Source organism: Chinchilla lanigera, unplaced genomic scaffold, assembly GCF_000276665.1.
Source record: "Chinchilla lanigera isolate Chin_1 unplaced genomic scaffold, ChiLan1.0 scaffold00018, whole genome shotgun sequence".
NCBI lineage: Eukaryota > Metazoa > Chordata > Mammalia > Rodentia > Chinchillidae > Chinchilla > Chinchilla lanigera.
Genome location: NW_004955419.1, coordinates 7,592,848 through 7,613,181, shown reverse-complemented (window position 1 = coordinate 7,613,181; position 20,334 = coordinate 7,592,848). Strand labels below are relative to the sequence as shown.

The window sequence follows — 20,334 nt, the reverse complement described above, 5'->3', positions numbered from 1 at the left end:
GCCTTGGATCAAGGCCTTTGCTTGGATGGCCATCACTGTGGCTGGACTTAGGGCCCCTTGGCTCCCCGTAACTACAGACATGCCTTAGTGGCTTTATTCTCGCTGTGGGTTACACTGGAAGTGGTAGATTGGAATTAACCCACTAGGATTCCAATGACTTTCCATGGAATTATAAATGTAAATTTCCTGGGCCAAGATGAGGACTGGGACAGGCTCTCTATACTAAGCACACTCTGGATTGGGCAGTGCACAACAAAGGGAGACAGGACAAAATGAATTTGAACTCAATAAAATTAAATGTCTCCAAATCCCTTCCTATGCTGAGTATTTACCCTCACGCCCAAGCCTCTTTCTCCCACACACCTTCCAGGAGGGCTTTGAGCTCTCAACTCTCACCCCATAGGAATCTTACAACCTGGCCCGCCCATGTCTTTGGTCACTTGAGCTGAGAGGCCAGGATGAACCCATCTTCTCATGCTCCTGTGATTGCCACCCCCACCCCCATCTAGTACCAATACCAAGCGGGGGACCACACGCTGTTCTATTTGGAAGGATAAAGTGGCATTAATACAAACAGAGGCTCTTTTAAGCCCGCAAACATGTAATTAAGCTCGTGTGAGTGCCCACTGACAGACGTGACTGCCGCATTTGAGAGAGGGGAGTGGCAAAGTGGTAGGGCCCGTGGTGGCCCACGGGAGGGGCGCCTGCACTCAGCGCCACTCTGTATCAGGCAGGGACAGCGGCTTCCTCGAGGTTGGGGCCAACGTGGACGCTGCAGCCAGGGGCAGGGACACTGTGAGGACCGAGAGTTACAAGCGACTCCAATTCCACCTCCCACGGAGGGTGGAGACTGAGGCCCAGAGTGCAGCCAGGACCTCCTGGACCAAACACAAGCAGGCCTGGCTTTGGATCGCTGGCAAGAACCTTCAGAGACGGCAGCAAGCAGGAGCAGACTGCGAGTGTGGCTGCACAGCCCTGCTCCGGCCCCGACATGTGCCCTGCCGAGGTGTGAGTGTGTGTGTGTGTGTGTGTGTGTGTGCAAGGGACGGGCAATGCCCTGCTGGCTCTCCAGCTACTAGCCACGTGACATCACGCAGGCCGCTCTGTGCTCCAGTCCTCCATCCGAAAAACCAAGCTGTTGGGCAGAATCCACATGATGATGTTCCAAAGCTGCCCACTCACAGGCCCTGCACTCCCTGTTGGTTGGATTATTTGCCCATTCAGCTCCCCAGTCTGAGGAGCTGGAAGCAGGAGCTGGAAGCAGCCTTGGGGAGCCTGGGGAGTGAATACCTCTGCTTGTCTTAGCCCAGGCACTGGGACTGGAAGATGAGAAAATCCTACAGGGTCTATGTCCTCACGGCCAGTGAGGCTTCAGGTCAGTGACAGGGAGAGGCACAACCCAAAACATCCTCAAATGCACAGTCCAGCCCCAGCAGTGACCAAAGGGATATACTGGCATAACTGCTGATGGCTCCTCCTGATTAGAGACTGATGGCTGGGCTCCTAGTCATGGGTAGGAGTCAACTAGTAAGAGAAGCCAGGCTGGGGTAGGATGTGCAAAGGCCCTGTGGCTGAAAAGGGAAGCCTTAAGAGGCTGGAACATGGGAGTCAAGGGTAGCAGCTGGGAAGAGAGGACATGTACCACACAAAGTCTGATGGGAAGCACCCGTGGCTGTTAGAGAGTGTCAGCTTGATGGCTTGTGAGTCACCCAGGAAAGTGGTGAAGCACATTTTTAGATGTGTTTGGATGGTAGAGATGTGACCTTGTGGTCTATATTTGGTGCCTCACACCTTCCTCTCTGGCACTGTTTCCCTGATCTGTTTCCTGGCCACCATGAACTAAGCATCTTTGTTCTACCATGTTTCTGCCTTGGAACCAGCTAACTGTGGACTGAGTCCCAGCAACCATGAGCTAAATTAAACCTACCCTCCTTTAAATTGTGGGAGGTATTATGTCCCAGCCACAAGAAAGCTAATGCAGCATTCCACACTTTAAACCACAGGAATAATGCAATCAACCCTACCTGCAGACTCACTCCGGCTGTGGCCTGGGAAACGCCAGAGAGGTAGGGGTGGGTGCGGTAGGCCACTGGGAAGTTAGTGCAGCAAGTGGTCCAGGTGAGAGAGCTGATGGTCACTTGGATGGAGCCATGGCTTTGGGATACGGAGGGCACACAGTGGCCGTGGTAGCCGACAGAATATAGGTGAAGGAGGAAGTGGGGTAAGGATGCCCCCTGCATACGCTGCTGGCTGGAAGCAGGACGTTCGCCAAGAACAGACATATCTACAGGATTTGTGCAGTGGGCTTCCCAGTTGGTCATTTTATCTTTCCACATCTCATAATTTTGCAGATGAGGAAACTGAGGCACGTGTCTATGGGGGCCCCCTGAGGCTTGTCCTGGGTCTCTGGATCTGCCCACAGCCTCCCACCCAGCAGAGAAAGCTCCAAAGGTCCCTCTGAGGCAAGAGGCACACATCTGGCCCCTGAGGCAGAGCTGGGCTTTCTCAGGAGACGGGATGAGTAATTTTGATAATTGAATTTTTGAGTTAGACTTAAAATATAGCCAAGATTGAAGAGGCAATTTGGCAGAGCTGGGCTCCCCCAGGCAGGTTTCTCTGCTTCCACAAAGCCGAGAACTTATTAACAAGATCACTCTTCTCCATCCATGGGCCATTTACAAGCAGCTCTCAGGCTTCTGTGTGTAGGAATTCAATTGTGGGTCTCTGGGCCCCTGCTCTGGTCACACGGAAACATGACGTCAGAGGGGCAGGGTGAGGACTCTGGCTTGCAACCCAGAGAAAGGCTGCAGTTTTTCAGACATCATGGGGGAGGGGATGGGTTGATGGGGGGCGGGGCGGGATAATCCAGATAACAGGTTCTGACAGGCTCAGGGTCAAATCTGCCTCCACCGCTTTATTTGCTCATTTGTGAAATGAGTAATGGGTGCGGATTCATGTAGTGATGCAGGGGTGCAGGTTGGGGCTGCTGTGATCCAGGCAGGCGCCGCACAGAGGGTCACAGATCCCGTCTTCACCTCATGACAGGCGGTGGGCACGGAGGCTCCTGAGTCAAAGCCCCACTCCCAAGCGGGGCGAGCAGCGGCCTGCTGCTTCAACTCCCTCTCACCCGACTCTCGCTCCATATATACAGAGATGCTGCAGCTGTTTCTCTCAGGTGTGGCTGCTCGGTCACACGTGGTGATTAATTTCACCAACGGGAAATTGACGCGTTTTCTGATTACTGCTTCAGAGCCTCCTGAATTCAGCTGCTGGTAAAATTAACTCACCAGGGACAATGGAGCTTTTTCCAAATTGTCCTTATTTGCAGAGTTTGTTCTTGGCTCTGATCCAGCCCAAACAAAACCCGGCTGCTCCTCCACCTCCCAGAAGGAGGGCCTTCACTAGCCCAAGGTTGGGAATGTTTTAAAATGAAGGATAAAAATGTATTAGTTTTGGATTACTGGGTTCCCGGAAAGCTGCGGCTGACCTGAAGTACATAGCCAGCTGGGCTCCCAGAGGCCCTGCTCCGAGACAAGCCTAGGTTTAGCAGCCAGACTGCCCTGGATGTATCAGGGGCTCCTCCCTGTCCAGGACCCCCAGCCCTTGGCAATGACCAAGTCCAGCTCCCACGTGCTGTGTGCTAACCACTTACAAAGCAAGGCAGTATGGTTTCCCTGCAGGTACATCTGAAGCAAGTCTGACTTTAAGCCTAGCCCAAGCACAAATCATGACGTGAACAGCCCACACACCACACGTACCCACACGCACACACACAACGCATCTGTGCACATCTGACACAGGGACTCCAAAAAGCATTACAAACTACGCTCGAGACCAGCCCCACAGACAGGGAAGCCGAGTCACTGATTTTCAGCAAGTCTTGCTGTTCAGCTCCTTCTAAATGTTGAAGCTCACCACTGTCACCGGGATCAGGCAGAAGGGTGACTCCCATTTGCCAGATGGAGAGACCAAGGACAGAAACATGAAACCCAGGACTGGAATCTGGACTTCTCAGCAGACTAAGCTTCCTCTCAGGAGGTCGACGACGACTCCTGGAAAGCGAAACCCATGCGTGACGTGATGCCTGACGCTGAGTTTTCACACATGGGCAAGTACAAAAACGAGGTGCAGCTGCTCAAGAAGAAAGCAGGCAACAGGAAGCCAAGCAGGAAGGGCCGCCCTGACACCTGCCCAGCCCCTCAGTGAGTGGACACAGGTGAGGAAGAGCATGCTTGGGATACGCCTGTTCCCACGCATTCTGCTCCCTCCGTCTCCAGTCGAGCGGTTGTCACTTCGGATCATGTCCGGCAGCTGTGGGCAGCCACTCCACGGTTTAGAAGGGCAGAAGGGATGGAGGCCCTGCTCCACCACTTAAGGGCTAAGGCCTTGCCTCTCTTGTGCAGGCAGAGATCCTGAGGACCTCCACAACCCTCCGGGGGCTCTGGGGCTTCAGCAAGGTGCTAACAGGGATGCCTGTGAGTCACATGGACAGAGCAAATGCGAAGGCAGTGCCTCCTATGATCAAGTCTCCCCCAGAGGCTGGTCCTGTGTGCTCAGCTGTGTACTGAATGCCTGGGGTTGCACTCAATGTAAACACGAGACATCGCTGGGCATGGTGGGACATGCCTGTAATCCCAGCACTCGGGAGGCTGAGGCAGGAGGATTGTTGCAAGACCAGCCTGGGCTACTAAGTGAGTTTAAGGCCAGCCTGAACTGCATAGCAAGATCCTGTCTCGAAAAGCCAAAAAACGGGACATTTCCAGGCGTTTGGGAAGACAGGGAGTGGCAGGCATGGGGTGGCAAAAGCATGTAAGCCAGCATCTCAAAGGGAGATTTCTGGGGGACCACTCCAAGCTAGCTAGAAAAAGAAAGGGCAGGGGCAGTATTTCCGAGAGGGAACATTCTGGCCAAGACCAGGAAAGACAGCGAGGCCCTGTCTGAGCTGGGGACAGCTGTCTACCTGGAGCCAGGTGGAGTGCAAGGACACAAGACGAGAGAGGAGCGAGAGGCCAGAGCCAGGTCCTGGTAAACCCTGCCAGAGGCTCACATGTGGACCAGAGGGCAGATGGCATGACTGCAGGGGTGATGGGGCACACCCCAAGCAGGTGCAGGACTTTCTCAGCGCTTTGGCTGCTGCAGGGCTGGGGTGGGAGCTGAGCATGGAAAGAAAAGCCCAGAAAACTGAAGACAGGAAAGTTGCTTAGGGACAGAGGGTAGAGGGCTGAGATGAGAATCTCTGAGGAATCAGGGAGCAGGCTGGAAGGATGGGGGGCTGTGGCTAGAGGCAGAATATCAGCAGGCAGGACTTCAGAGGGCAAGCAAATGGAGTGGTCACCCAGACGCTCACGTCCCCAGAACAATGAAAGCAACAGGGACACAGAGGGAGACCGAGTCAGGGCTCCGTGGGCTCCCCAACCCAGGCCCACCTGCTGGTGGCAGCGGCTCTTTGACACTGGCCGTGGGCTGTGGGGGAGTAAGAGCAAGGCCGGGCGGGTATGGCATGGGGCAAAGCATGGCTGGGGAGTCCGTCTGCCACTGCCTCTCAGGGCTGCTACGTACCTGGGACCAGACTTGAGACTCATTGCGAAAGGGGCTCAGCCCTGCTTTGCTTACTTCGCAGGGGCACGGTGAAGCTTGGGGCATAGGTTACGGATAAGCAGGCAAACAGCCGATGACAGGGCTGCAGCAAGTACACCAGCAGCAGAGCAGATACGGAGGGGACAGTGCGAAGGCCAAGTTCCAGCCCCTGGCTCACGCAGCTCCTTCCCAATCAGGGACAGTGCCGCCTCAGAGGGCTGCTCTCAAGACAGCTGGGCACAGGCACAGTGCCCAGGGCCAGGCTGCACAAAGCCTGTTCCCTGGACACCCCGGTGGGCGTAGCAGTGAGATCCAGGCACGCACGACCCAAGGACCATGGGCCCCTGAGACCCTGGCCTGTCCCTCATGGGAGTTTGGGCTCTGAGGTTCCACACAGGCCCCAAATCATGCCACTGAAGTGAGAGGAGTCATTCAAGGAGAAGCTCAAGCCATGGCGCTGGCCGACAGCGAGGCAAAGCCAGGGGAGCCTGTGAAGCCTCCCACAGGCCCGGCCTCGGCCCCACGTTCCTGGCCCAGACCCAACGCAGCACCGCAGAGTGTAGGGCCTTTCCAACCGCTCGCCTCGGGGCCTCTGAACCTTGGGGACAACCACCCCCAAGCTAACTCAAGACAAAGCCCTGAGGGAAGGATGGACGTCCTGGGCCGAGCAGCTCTTCCTTCCACCACCACCGGGAGCCCGAGAGAAACAGACACAGCGGGATCCGGGGCCACAAGCTTTATTGGCTGGCAACTGTCCTCAGGAGCCGGGTCTGCTGGGACTGGATGTCTCCGGGTGGGCCCCCCTGGGCCTAAGCTAGGAGAAAGGAAGGAAAGAAAGGAGAATTTTAGGTCAGTGGAGGGTTTCTGAAGTGAGATCCCCGACAGAGTTAAAGGCGAGATGCTATTCTAAAACTGTTTTCAAAGATACAGTGTGATCAGTACATGTTTACAGAACAAAACGACAACGAGATCATGCTGCGTTCTCGGTCCAGGGAATTACAAATGCCTACTATGTGCCAGCCACCGTTTGCTGTGCTTCTCACTGGTAAAAACAAATCTAAAAGTCAGAACAGCCACTCATGACAGGCACGACAAAACAGAGGGGAGAGGGCAAAGGGAAGGAAGGGAAAAGGGATAAAAAAAGAGAGCAGAAGGAAAAAAGGTGGAAATAAAGTTTTTGTAAGTGGAGAGGGGAAGAAAGGTTGAGGGAGGGCAGGGGCATGGGGAAAAAAGAAGAATCAATATATATTAGGTACAGGGACAAACTCCCTATGATGAATGTGATCATCACATATATCAAAAGTGTACCAATAAAATTAATTTTAGAAAATGGAATTTTTCATGCTATGCTGGCCAAAAAATACAAGTGGGTGTGGCACACACGTCCATTGGTTCCACCTTCCACTTCAGGTTTCAAAGGAAGCCACGGCCCTGGACCCACCCCAGCCACCAGAAGCCTTTCAGAGACAGAAACTGCAGAGGCATTACCTCCAGGTTCCCTCTGGCCTTCCGCAGGACTCTGTGGGTGATGACCACTAAGGAGACAGCAAAGGACACACGATGAGACACTGATGTCAGGCGGGCAGGTGAAAGCTGAGCGCAGAGAGGAAGAGCCCCAGCTGGAGGGCTCAGCTGCAGGGATAGCCCTGAACACGGGACCAGAGAGAAGCACACGGGCCCCGCCTGCCCACCACGTGCCCCACAGCCAAAGAACCCATCCAGAAGGGCGGACCACAGACACCTCTTCAAGTCCTCACTAAGCCACAACCTCTCAGGGACAGGCTATGCTGTTTCACAGAGTGGACACCAACGCTCTGCATTTCCAGCTGGCTAAGCAGGTACCCCAAACTCATCTTGTGAGGCATAGGCAGCGGAGAGGCCTGCCCTGTCAGCACCCAGAAGCATTATGGGAGGCAAACGTGTATGTGGAGCCATGTTTTACCCAGCGGTTCTTGCAGCAAGCTCCTCCCAGCCTGGGGAAAGGAAGCCTGGACATTTCTGTCTCTTTTGCCTGCGTTAGTCCAGTGTGCTTCCCCCAGGCAAGGCGCACTCTGCCGGCACAGGAGGGAGCTCGGGGCTGCAGGGGTTGCTGCTGACTGACACCCAAGCTGGGAGCTGGGCGGCTGCAGAACTTGGGGAGAGCAGCAGGGGCGCCCACCTCTCAGGGAGCTCCTGTGAGGAAAGGCCCCTGCCTCCCTCACACTCTCCTTGGCCAACATAAACAGCAGCGGCAGGAAGGGCACTGCGCAGCTGGCTGGAGCTGACCCTGAACCTGTTCTGACCAGTGTGCCAACGGTGGGACCAGGCCGCTCCCTGGGGAGGGGCCGGAGGTGTGTGAGGAGGAAGGACCCACCCACACACAGGGCCCAGCTCCCCAGTGTCTCATTCAGAATAGGGGCTCTGCCGTGGCCTTGAAGACAGACTTTTCTTCTTCTTTTGCAAAAATTTCCATGTGGAGCAACAAAATGTATCTGCGATCTGTGACATCAGGGGCAGGGGGCAGGCATCTGGGCTTTGTTTTTAACAGCACAAAAGGAACTTCAGAAGAGCCCCTGTGTCTCTGAGCCTCCATCCCCGCCTCAGGCTGCGGAGTGGAAGTTCTTGTTCTTACCCCGCGTGTATAGTGTGCAAGTGGAGGGAGTGGGCCTGAAGCACAAACAGGGTGTCAACTGTGTGTGTGTGTGTGTGTGTGTGTGTGTGTAAGACCCCAAACACCAGAAACATTTGTGTAAGTGTGTGTGTGAGGCTCTGCAGCCTGGACATAGTGTATAAATGTGTGTGTGTGGAGGGGCTAAACTCTGGAGATTGTGTGTGTGTGTGTGTGTGTGTGTGTGTGTGTGTGTGTCCGCATGAAAACACACATTTTACTGGTAAGTGGGACCACAGCTTTCCCAAGATTCACCAAGGGGCCTGTGACCCAAAAAGATTACGTGCCATGGTAAGGTGGTTAAAAATAGTCCTGAAACAGTACCAAATGTACCCAGAGAACAAATTCATCGTTACAGCTAAGGGTCACCTGGCCAGGTTTTGAAGTGGCCCTTACCTCTAAACAGCACTGCCCATGTTCTAAAGCGCAGAAACCCCCACTGCGATACGAACATTGAGGGACAGGACAGTGAAGAATGTGCCCCAAACCAAGACTGGCCCCAGTGCAGAGAAGTGGCTCACACCCAGGGCTACCCAGCTCCGTCCAAGCCTCCTCCCATCTTGGCAGAAGCCTGCTAGGAAGATGCACCTGGCCACAGGCCAGTACCACTGAAGACCCCAGCCCCGCGGGACAGCTCACTGCCCTCTCTTGGCAAATGAGGACGTGGGTTCAGAAGTGAAGCCAGTGGTTCCAGATCTACCAGCAGCGAGGGAGCAACGCCAGCCTTGTGCTGCTGCTTTCTTCCCAGCCCAGCATTTCTGAGGTCTTTCTCAGAGGCACAGGAAATCAATTACTGCAAAGTAGGATTTCCTCCTTAGTGACCCCCTTTCCCTACTCTCTACTGACTCTGGAGGGAGGGAGCCCAACCCAACCAGCCCTGCCCCTGCTTGTCCCTGTCACTGTGTGGGGAACGAGACAGAGGAAACGGTAATGCCGCCCTCACTCAGTCACGTAGGGCCAGAAGCAGACCTGGGAGGCTCAGAGGGGCTGGGGAATGCCCAGGACCAGCTGAGAGCCCCCCACAGGGAGAGGGGGCGGGCCTGGGCTGCCCAGTGGCTGTGCGACCCGGGGCGAGCCTGTCATCCCACCCTAAGCCAAGCCTGCTGCAGGTCAGGCCCTGGAGACAGAGACGGGTGACACCACATCAGGAAGGGAAATGCTATCAGACGTTTGGGGGTTCTTACTTTGAATCATCTGCCACGTCTGTGCGAAGCACTCTGTCCAGACTAACCAAAAGGAAGAAGGCGAAATCTAACACCCGCGGAAATTCTGCTCTGCTCTGGCCCTGTGCTAAGCATCCTCACCCCTGTTCCACAGCGGAGAAAATGGAGGTGCTTTCTACACAGCTGGAGTAGACCCCAGGCTGTGTGGCCAGCCTCTGTCCCTCAGAATTATCGTCTCTGGTTAGAGATGAGGCCCAGAGTCAAGGGCACTTGACCCAGGTCACACAGGAGAACAGAGCTCTGAACTGTACTCATGCAGGATTCCTCGTTCACCAACCAAGGAAGCGGGCCACACACGGTTCTGTCCTCTTCTGATACAGTAACAACCTATGCGAGCTAAACTGTGCCTCCTTCAGAAATGTCCTCTCCCGAAGACAGGGCTGGTGCTAGCTTTATACTCCGAGGTTGCTCGGGCTGGGCTGCTGAGCAGAAGTAAGGTTCTGCTTTTCAGGACCAGCAGCTCTACAAAGCATCATTTCCCTCTGTTGCCCCAGGAGTCTGACCCAAAAATGCTCCAAAGCTACCTCAACACAACCACGGTGGGCACTGCCCCTTCCCCCCGTGCTCCTCTTTTCCCAAGTACATGAACTCCTCAGCCAGACACAGAATCTAGCCCTCTGCTGAGAGGACTTCCTTGCTATCCTTCAAAACCATCCTCTCCCCTTCAGCATCCTGTGGCCCTTCTGGCCTCCCGGCTGCCTGCCTACGGGCCTGTCCCAGACCCCGTCCCCCACAGGTCTCCCCTTGGCCTGCAGGCTCAGTCACAGGATCATCTAATACACAAATGAACACGCAAGTCGTTGCTGCTGCTCAAGTCCAGCCCACAGGCTCCAAGTCACCTGGTCCCTGGCAGGTCCTAAGTGCGCCTGAGAATACTCACCGCTCTGGTGCTTCAAAGTACGAGGCCACAAGGTGATCCTCTGCAGGACCAGTTCCTGCCCCTTGGTTATCTGACTCCTACTGATCCCTCAAAACCCAACCAGTCTTGAACCAGCGCCTGGAACACCTCTTAGGCTTCTGGGGATGTACCTCATCATGTCGCAAATCTTTCTGACCTGACACCCTTCCATAAAGCCCAGGCTCCTCACTCACCTCTGTCCTTGGACCTGGCATGGGTGCGCAGGACAGGTATCCCAGGCCTGTTGATGATTAAGTTTTTCCCGCTTGCAGTTCCAACTCAGCCAGTCTCAGGGGTCTGTTCTCAGAAGATTCTTGGGGGTCACTAAGGAGGAAATCCTACTTTCCTCCAATAAATGATTTCCTGTGCCTTCAAGGAACACCCTAGAATTCTGGGCTTGGAAAAGGGAGCAGCAAAAGGCTGCTGGCACCTCAGAGAAGCAGGTGCCCCACTCAGCACTTCTCCCGGGGCAGACCGCCACGCAGATGGTGCATGCAGGGCAGGGCAGGGCAGGGCCCTGTCCCTGGAGGTACTGAACACAGTGGCTGGGGTGCTGAGGGTTTACACCAGGAGCAAGCTGCTCCCACACCTCCGAGCCAGCAGACCAGAGGCAGAACTGACCTTACAGAACTGCCAGCTCCTGAGGTTCTGCATCGGCCTACTGGAGTCCTTGAAGCCACATCGCCTTTGGATGCCACCACTCCTGCCTGTCCTGGCTGCTCACTGGTGGAACAGCCTGGTGAGCCTTATCACGCACAGATGTGACCGGTGGATCCAAGTCTACGTAGGAGCTGCCCTGAGGCAGGCCCCTGAGGCCTTTCACAACAGTCCCCGGCCCCTGCCTCTCCCTCTCAACTGCCCACAGGCAACTCCCACTTTACTACAGTACCAGGAGCTACTTCCGGTTTCACAGACAAAACCCTATTTCCTGCCTCTATCCCTGCTGTTTCTGCCCTACACTGCACTTCCTATTCTACCTGACAACAGCTACTCCTCCTTTCAGCCTCAGCTAGGACACCCACCTCCTCCCAGAACAGAGTGACAACCAGCCACTGCCTCCTCGGTGCTCCTGAGAAGCACCTGCCATACACCTCTCCCCCGAGCCAGAGGACAGTCTGTGGCACTGCGCAGTCCCTCTGGAAAGGTAAAGTCAGAGAAGACTGGTCTATGCAGAGCAGAAAGGATGAGATATGAAAAGAAACCCACAAATAAGAGGCATGATTAGCCAGGGCCTCGACCCAGCAAGCGAGGGCTGTACTGTCAGCCTTCAGAGGCAAGAAGCATCAGACACAGCAGCCACCTCCCACGTGCCCACTTACACTGGTCAAAGATGACTTTTTCCTGGTGTTTGCTCTGCTGCAAAAGCTTCACGGTGTTTTGCAACTTCTTCTCTTGTTCAAACAGTTTTTTATGTAGTTTAGTGATCTCTGCTCTCATTTCACTTATCTAAAAAGAAAAGGAATTCAAAAAGTGAACTAAGAATACAAAACATGAGGCAGGAACATGGCAAGCTTGAACCCAGCCTGGGCAACTTAGTGACTTAAGGAAACCCTGTCACAAAATGAATAATTAAGCCAGGGAGAGCTGGGGTCATTGCTCAGTGCAAAAGCCCTCAGTTCAATCTCCAGTACCACAATCATCAATCACATATCACATAGGAAGAATGACAAAATCATGTCAAAAGATGTTCATCCTCACTAGCAAAGATATTTGTTTGTTTTGTTTGTTCCAAGAATTGAACTCAGGACCCTGCACTTGCTAGGCAGGCACTGTGCCACTGGGCTATATCCCCCGCCCTAGCAAAGATACTTTAATAAAAACTGGAAGCCTTTATCCGCCCTTCAAATTGACAAAACTGGATAAAGTCCAGTGGGGCGAGGAGAAAGCAGTTTTGTTAACCTCTGGTGGGACTAAACTGGCATGGCCCAGCTAGGAAGTGTAAAAAGCACTTGGTCTCTGACCCAGCAACCCTCTACTATGGCACTTACCCCAAGGAATAACAGCATGAGCTCAAGAAGATGCCTGTGTCCATGATGTTAACCTTGGCACTATTATGGTAGGAAAAAATATGCAACCTGATTTGTTTAATACAAATCTCAGTAAGTAATGGTACTTAAAAAAAGGAACAATTTTGCCTCTATTAAAAATTATGTTTAGAGCTTTATTTACTGCTATCAAAAGAAAATTACAGTAAGTGACAAAAAGATTCCAGAACACAGACTGTGTATCTACAGCATTCCTGTTTCCCATACACACAAACACACACCACATGTATCTACATCCATTGATGTGTTCACTGAGACGGCAACAAAACATTAATCGTGCTATCTCCAAGAGATATGATTTCAAATTGTTTAAGGTTGTGACCATTAATCCTCATATATCCTCATTGTCAACATCACTGGACAGTGCCTAGCAGATTAGTAAAGTATGGTCCTGGGTGTGTATGGGTGATCATGGAAATGTGGCCTTGGATACTATATATGGTCTCTCTTACCTGTCAACTCACAGGCATAAAGAACCTTGGTTGGCCTTGAATATCTGAACCCCTGCTGGGACTGGGGTCCAAAACAAAGAGCCCTTTGTCCTGGGAAATGGGGTGCAGCCATGGTCCAACAGCAACTGGTTACTGCTTCTACTGGCAGCAGACCTTAGTGTCATTCCCATGATGCTTGTTTTACTACCACACAGAATGTAAAAGTTGTGGGGTCAGGGAGGCTTCCACTCAGATTTCAAAGGAAGGCACAAGAGGCCAGGTAAATAGCCCCAAAGAGGAAGCTGTGAGAGTGAAGCCAAAGCTGAAGTGGGGACCCTGGGAAGCTGGAGATGTCAGGACTGTAGTAAGTCTGCTGAGGAAAACTGCAAGCAGTGGGTGCAGCCAGCCCAAGAGAGGACTTGTGGGCTACAACTAGCAAGGCCACGGGGGTGGGGCTGCCAAGCTCTTGGATGCCAGGGATGGAGCCACAGGACTTAATGTTTGCCCTGCTATGTTTTAGTCTTACTTTGGTCTGATTCTTCTCTATCCTCCACACTCTTGTTTAGAATGAGGATGTCTACCTTGTACCACTGGATCTGGGGATTATGTAACTTTTTTTTTCTTTTTTTTAACATAGGTTCAGAGCTAACAATTTGCCTTGAGACTCAAAAGAGGCTTCTGGAAAATGCTGGAACTGTTGAGAATCTGGGGAAAGGATTATCCCAGTTCTGGATATACTCAGAATAGCTGTATTATATTAGGTAGCATTATGAACTTGCTATTATCTTTCTTTGGAGATTCATTATGGTTTAAGGAGATGTATTTGGGTGTGAAATGCACAAGGGGTGGATTGTGAGAGATAATCCTGAAATATCAACCTCACTGGGTTAAGAAATGCCTAAATGATTACTAAACCATGGTCATGGGTATGTGAGGCCAAGTCATGGAGGTGTGGCCTTGGTACTACATATAGGCTGTCACCCATTATTCTCTGGCACTGTTCCCCTGCTCTGCTTCCTGGGTGTAATGAACTAAGCAGCTCTGCTCCACCATATTGTTTGGCTGTGATGTCTCTGCTTTGGAGCCTGCCAATCATGTACAGAATATCTCCTGAAAATGTGACCTAAATCAAACTTTTCTTCTTCAGGCTGTGGGTCTATAGTGCTGCTTTAATTTTTTTTTCTAGATTGTGCACACAAGAAAACATGAGATTTGTCTTTCTGAGTCTTGTTTATTTCACTTAACATGATGATCTCCAGTTCCTTCCATTTTCCTGCAAATGACATGATTTTGTTCTTTATGGGTAATACTCAATTTGTATCATACTATCATTTTTTTCTTTTTTTGTTTTTTTTTTTTTTTTCGGTACCAGAAATTGAACTCATGACCTTGTGCTTGCCAGGCAGGCGCTGTGCCACTGAGCTAAATCCCCAGCCCCCATACTATCATTTTTGATAGCAATAAATAAAGCTCTATGTTCTTATCCATTCATCCACTGACAGGCACCTGGGCTGATTCCATAGCTTAGATATTTGTAAACAATGACACAATACACATAGGTATGAAGGTATCTCTACAGCAGGTGTCCCCAACACTTAGGCCATGGATTAATGCTGGTTCACAGCCTGTTAGGAACCAGGCCACACAAAAGATGAATGGTGAACAAGTGAGCAAAGTTTGATCTCTATTTACAGCCACTCCCCATCACTTGCATTACTGCCTGAGCTCAGCCTCGCATCAGATCAGCAGAAGCATTAGATTCTCATAGAAGCATGAATCCTACAGTGAATTGTACATGCAAGGTTGTACATGCATCTAGGTTGCATGCTCCTTATGAGAATCTAATGCCCAATGATCTGAGGTAGAGCTGAGGCAGTAGTGCTAGCACAGAAGAATGTAATCACTGTGTATCACACACACATACTAATTTTAGAAAGAAATCTAACCCTCTCCCCCATCCACAGAACTGGTCCCTGGTACCAAACAGGTTGGGGACCACTGGTCTATCGTATGCTGGCTTTAACTCTTTGGGTATACAGCAAGGAGTAATGTTTAAGTCTTATAAAGATAATACAAAGGTATTAAAAAGAGTATGATCCATGAGAAGGATTTATTTTGCTATTTCAGAGTGAAGTGTGGATGGGAAGCAAACCACCTCCCCAATTCTCTGAAATGAAACACATAGCACAGACCCTCTTAACCAGCCCAAGGCAGAAGATATCCCCCTCCGCTCAGCAAAACATCCTGCCACCAGCTACTTTAGTGAAATACCTCTGCTCCAAGAGGAGCCATGTTGTCAGCTTATGGAGTGTCCCTGTAGTCTGTTCCCAAACACGTTCATGGCTGTTGTACTTATAATCAAATTATAGAATTTAACTGAATATTAAGTAAAACTGTGAACTATGTATATGGGCAGAGAGCTACCTGGATGAAAACTAACATATACTTTAGGGAAGACCAGATAAAAATGAGTCACTGGAAAACATATTTCTGGCAAATTAGGTGTGGGTGAGACAACTATAAAGGATGTGGGAGGAACACAGACTACAGGAATTCTATATTCAGATTGCTTTGTGAGTGTCTAAGTTTTCTCTTCATCTTAAAGAAACAGAAATTGGAAGTGACAGACATACATTATGAATGTGGCTTATAAAAGAAAGAAGATGTGGAACTCCAATCAGCAGAGCCATATTCAAAGAAAAGACCTGGCCTCACATCAAAAGAATGGCAAATGAATGTACATTTATCTGGTTTAAGTTAAACTAAAATGTTTAAGGTATGTATCATTTTTTGATTCCCTGCCTTAACCTACTTTTAAGATTAACCAATCATGTCAGGTACAAGGCTTTCTAATGGTTCTTCCAAAACAGATCCTAATTTAAACATTACATTTGCTTTGATTTTTCTCCTGCAGGCTACAAGTCTACAAAGACTTCGGTTCTGGTCATGGCTCCACTGGTTATACATTCTAGGACAAAGTCACCCCACATTCAGCTTTAACTACAAAATCTGCGATATTGGAACGACAATCTCTACCACACTGCAGGAAGGTGAGGCTCTCCTGCAGGTGATGGGGGAGCTGAGGAGATGATGACTGCACACCTGCCTGGCCAACTCCTACTCCCCTTTCTACAGTCAGCTCAGCTCTCACCTCCTCCGGGGTGTTTCACTTGCGATCCTTTCCCCATCACTGTACTGTCACAGTGACGGCAATAACGGGTCATTTACTTGCCGCATCAGTAAGCGCCCTCTGATCACCCATGCCTGGCTCAGAGCAGGTGCCATGACACCATTTGTCAACTGGCAGGCTTGTTTTCACTGCCATTTTCCTAACACCCCGTACATGTCCTGTCTAGCACCTCAAACAAGAAACTCTAATTATAATTACTATATGTCTGCTGTTCCACTAGGATCCAGTCTTCATTTTTACAGAAAGACACTAGAGTAAAAACAGCAAGGGCTCCGAAGCACGGCTCTGGCACTTCCTCACTGGGCCATTTAACTCTCTAGAGTTTAGCTCCAACTTTCGCGTCAAATAAAAATAACACTATATTAAAAAAAATAAAAATACAAGGTGTAAGGACAGTTCAAATGTGCTTCCCATTTGCTAATTGAAAAAAAGAACACCTAACTCCCTAAGCCACACTACAGGCAAATGCGATGCTGAGTGTAAGCAGGGTCCTGGGCAGCCCACCAGCACTCAGGGGAACAACTCTTCCTAAGTGCCTTGGCGCTGAGCTCAGAGCTGCAAGCCTCTCCCCTCCCAGGAAGGCAAACATTCTCCACCAGTGTTCAGTTCAATTCTAGGATGGGTCTTTTCACCTGTTTCTTTTCCTTTACAAGATAAACATTTCAAACATTTACAACAGCAGAAGGAACTGGATAATGACCCCCTGGGACCTATCCAGCCTTAGCAATGGTCAGTTCAAGGCCAAACTAGCTTCATCCACACCACCACTGAGCCTCTCTTTGAGATCATTTTGAAACCAGTCCTAGAAACCAATCATATCTTTTAATCCATAAAATATTTTCACATATATCTCTCGGGGGAGAAAAGAGCATTTTTTAAAATCCAAAAATATCATTAACATATCTAAAAAATGAAAGAATTTCTTAGTCCAGGTTGAATTTCTTAGTCCATCCCTAACCTGAAAGTCTAAGACTCAAATGCTCTAAAATCTGAAACTTTTTGAGCCAATGAATTTTGGATTCAGGTCAGAGATGCTCAACCTGTGCTCCAAATCTGAAAAAAAAAACCCAAAAATATACAAACCCACTTGGTTGGTCCAAGCATTTCAAACAGTGGATACTCAATCTGTATCACCAAATATGGACTCAGTGGGCATAGATCTCTGATTGTTTCATAATTTAATTTTTTAAAATAATTGGTTTGATTCACAGGACCCAAATAAGATTCACAGTTTGCATTTATGATCTCTTAAGTTTCTTCTAACACAGTGAGGTCTCGAAGCTCCAGGGCAGGACTATAAATATAGGCTGCTGGGGCCACTCCTAGAATGGCTGATTCAGTTGGTCTGGGGCGAGTTCTAGCACTGTGACAAGTTTCTAGGTGACAACTTCCAGGGCTCACACTTTGTGAAGCACTGTAAATCTACAGGTTCCGCTTCCACCTTGCCTCCTTCCTTTATTACCAGAAGTCAATAGACTCTGAGTTCATATTGTACATTTCCTGTCCAGACCTACAGTCAAGCCATTTCTCCAGCAAGTTCTGTCTCCTATTAGAGGTAAGAGGCACTTAAAAACCATCATTTGGGCATTAATAGTTCTCACTGACACTGGGTCGAATTTTATTACATGGAGTAAATTAGTAAATTTTTTAAAATCAAAAATACATTATGAATTCCACAGCGATGTTTACAATTCAAATTTAGGACTACAGAGCTTTCATTTCTTTGGTTTTATATTTATATCTCTAGTCTCTACGTGAAAATCTCAGTTCCTAATGAAGTTATTTATCTTACAATAGAAATATAAAAGTTTCAGAATAGCAATACCAATATTATCACTACCAACATAACCACTGAAATCAGTTCTAAGTTTTGAAGTTTTTTGGTGGTTCCTTTTGCCCTCAGAGTATTTCTGCTGGGGATGGACAGTCCACTCGCCTCACTGCGGCCATCTTTGTGTGGCTATCCCCGCTGGGCTGTGTACAGTACAGCTATGGCCCTTCAGGTGCTATGTTTTGTCTTACTATGAACAGCTGGAAATGTTTTTTTATCCTATTTTGATGTGTTTTGTTTATAATTATGTAAAATATTCATATAGTTTCAAAGTCAAACCTGCAAGACAAGGTCTAGTTAGAGAAATCTAGCTTTTATCCCTTCTCTTCCAATCTTTTCTTTCTCATCCCTGTGCACAGCCTGTATTTTTATTTCTCACCCTCCATCTCAAAAGGTATTCTAAGCAAGTATGTATCTCTATTTGTACCCATACACACCACTGTCTTAGATAAACACGCACATGATGGGTACTTTCCAAGCAGTGGTATGGACTGCATGGGAGGAGACATTACATGCAAAAGGGAATTTAATGATACTGGGATTAAACAGCAGATAGTTAAAAGCCATTGGGGTTGCTGCTGAAAACTTGGAAGTCTGCTTTCTACAAACTTCCCACAGGCCACACATGCACTTTACACCAGGCCAAAGGTATCACGCACAGCATGGGCTAAAAACAGAAACGCTACTGCATTGAGAGTCAAGCACTGAATTTAAACGTATTAACTTAGAAATCATACGGGGCAGGTGCTAGAGTTTGGGAGTATGGGAAGAAATTATTCACTCATCTGTTTATTCCTTGAAATATATGAACAAACTAGACATGGACCCCTGAAAAAAGACAGAGGGTGAACAAACATAAAATCATAATTTGTGCTAAGAGCTACAATCAAACAGAACACAACACCATGGCTGAGTGATCACGGAGCCCCTTTCACTTGGACTTAAGCTAAGACTTGAAGAGGAGAAGGAACCAGAAAAGGGACAGGAAACATTATAGGCAACCAGCATGTGTGTGTCACCTACGGCTACCATGGAATAAGGTTGGTGCATTAGAAGAAAGGAAAAGCTGATGGCGGCCAGAACCCCTGAATCCCACCATCCTCCCTGATACTCAATGCCCCCATCAGCTAAAAATGATTTTCCTGCCCAAGGAACAGTCATGAACTTCCCTGAGCTTGGTGCCCCCAAACTGCTTCCCAGGATCCCGAGGAGGAAGCTCAGCACAGGCTCCTCACTAGAACATTCAGAGTACAAGGGGCTGCCTCTCTGGCCAAGTCTCAGAGACGTCAAAGGGCTCTAACGAAATGTGGTAATGACACAGAGCTCAAAGTTCCCTTCTGCCTTCCCATTGGGCTTTGGACAGCATTTATAAGAGAGACAAATGAAGGAAGGTATGCCTATCGGGCCTTCCTAGCCTGTACACTGTTCTAGCAGGGCGCTCCCTGATTAGCCAGACTGGGTGCATACCTTGTAACAACATACACAGGGACCCCACAGATGGACACTGGGGCAGGGCTCTGCCTGCCTGGCTCTCACTCTGGACCTGTCACTCCTAAGTAGTTAAAACAGATATGAACATGGCTCCCTAAAACCCGATGAAGGATGTGTTACCACCTACCTGCCCACAATGGAGGGGACATTGGCCATCTGTTGGGAGGGAGACTCTCCAGAGGAGCTTCAGTGCCCTCGAGGCCTCTTCCAGGATCTGCCTGGCTGTGCTCAAGCCAGAGACAAACTTGCTCGGAAATGCCTCGTCTGGGCCCTACCAGGAGAGAGAGGCCGTTTAATGAAGTCTTGAAAGACACTCTGGACAAGTAAGGTCTAATCAATGTAGGGCTTGTGTTTCACATGCTAAGCAAGAGCACGGTGCCACATGACACCAATTAATTGTTCTTAAAGACTGGTGAAATGTAGAATGTGAGAGAATTTTGGGGGTGTGTTTAGATGAATTAATAATCATCATTAATAATCACCAGCCTTAACTCTTGTTACCACTACACCAAGGAGAGGACCCATGCTAGAGCCACTGACACCACACCACAGCCCATGGAGCCTCTGTACAGAACGACGCCCACAGCAAGAGGAACAACGGAGATGTTTTCATCACACGATGCTGGACCTTGTAAAGTCACCCTTGCCGCCTCTGCTAGCAGAAGCAAACTCACAGCAGGGCATTGGAAAACACAGGCTGTGCCTCCGAGAAGCAGAAGTAACGAAGAAGAAAAAAGAAATTAAAAGAGTATTTCTCTTCCCAAGTAATAAATACAGAATCATACACCCTTTTTAGATATCAAATTGACATAAAATCATAAATAAAAACACTCAATAAAGACAAAAGTGTGGTGAGATACATGCTCCTGCACAGACATAATCTTTTTTGAAAGTAACGTGGCAAGAGCCCTAACAAGTTCGCAATCTTTGAACCAGTAATTCCACTTCATGTCAAAAATATGATCAGAGGGGCTGGGGATTTAGCTCAGCGGCAGAAGCGC

General features: G+C 49.6%; 1 protein-coding gene across 10 annotated transcripts in view; it reads right to left on the bottom strand.

Annotated features, from left to right (window-relative positions):
* Positions 1-6,298: 6,298 nt before the first annotated feature.
* Cdk5rap2 (CDK5 regulatory subunit associated protein 2) overlaps positions 6,299-20,334 on the bottom strand; it is a 194,707-nt gene continuing 180,671 nt past the window's right edge. For 6 of the 10 annotated variants that reach the window (XM_013513196.1, XM_013513197.1, XM_013513194.1 and 3 more), the window contains 4 exons: positions 19,461-19,604; positions 11,665-11,791; positions 7,066-7,112; positions 6,299-6,386 (listed from right to left, as the gene is read on the bottom strand). In XM_013513196.1, coding sequence (XP_013368650.1) covers positions 6,315-6,386; positions 7,066-7,112; positions 11,665-11,791; positions 19,461-19,604 — 390 coding nt within the window. In that variant the 3' untranslated portion in view covers positions 6,299-6,314. Of the gene's footprint in view, positions 6,392-7,065; positions 7,113-11,664; positions 11,792-19,460; positions 19,605-20,334 lie in introns of all 10 variants that reach the window. The other 4 variants (XM_013513201.1, XM_005382603.2, XM_013513200.1 and 1 more) reach the window with 2 other exon arrangements.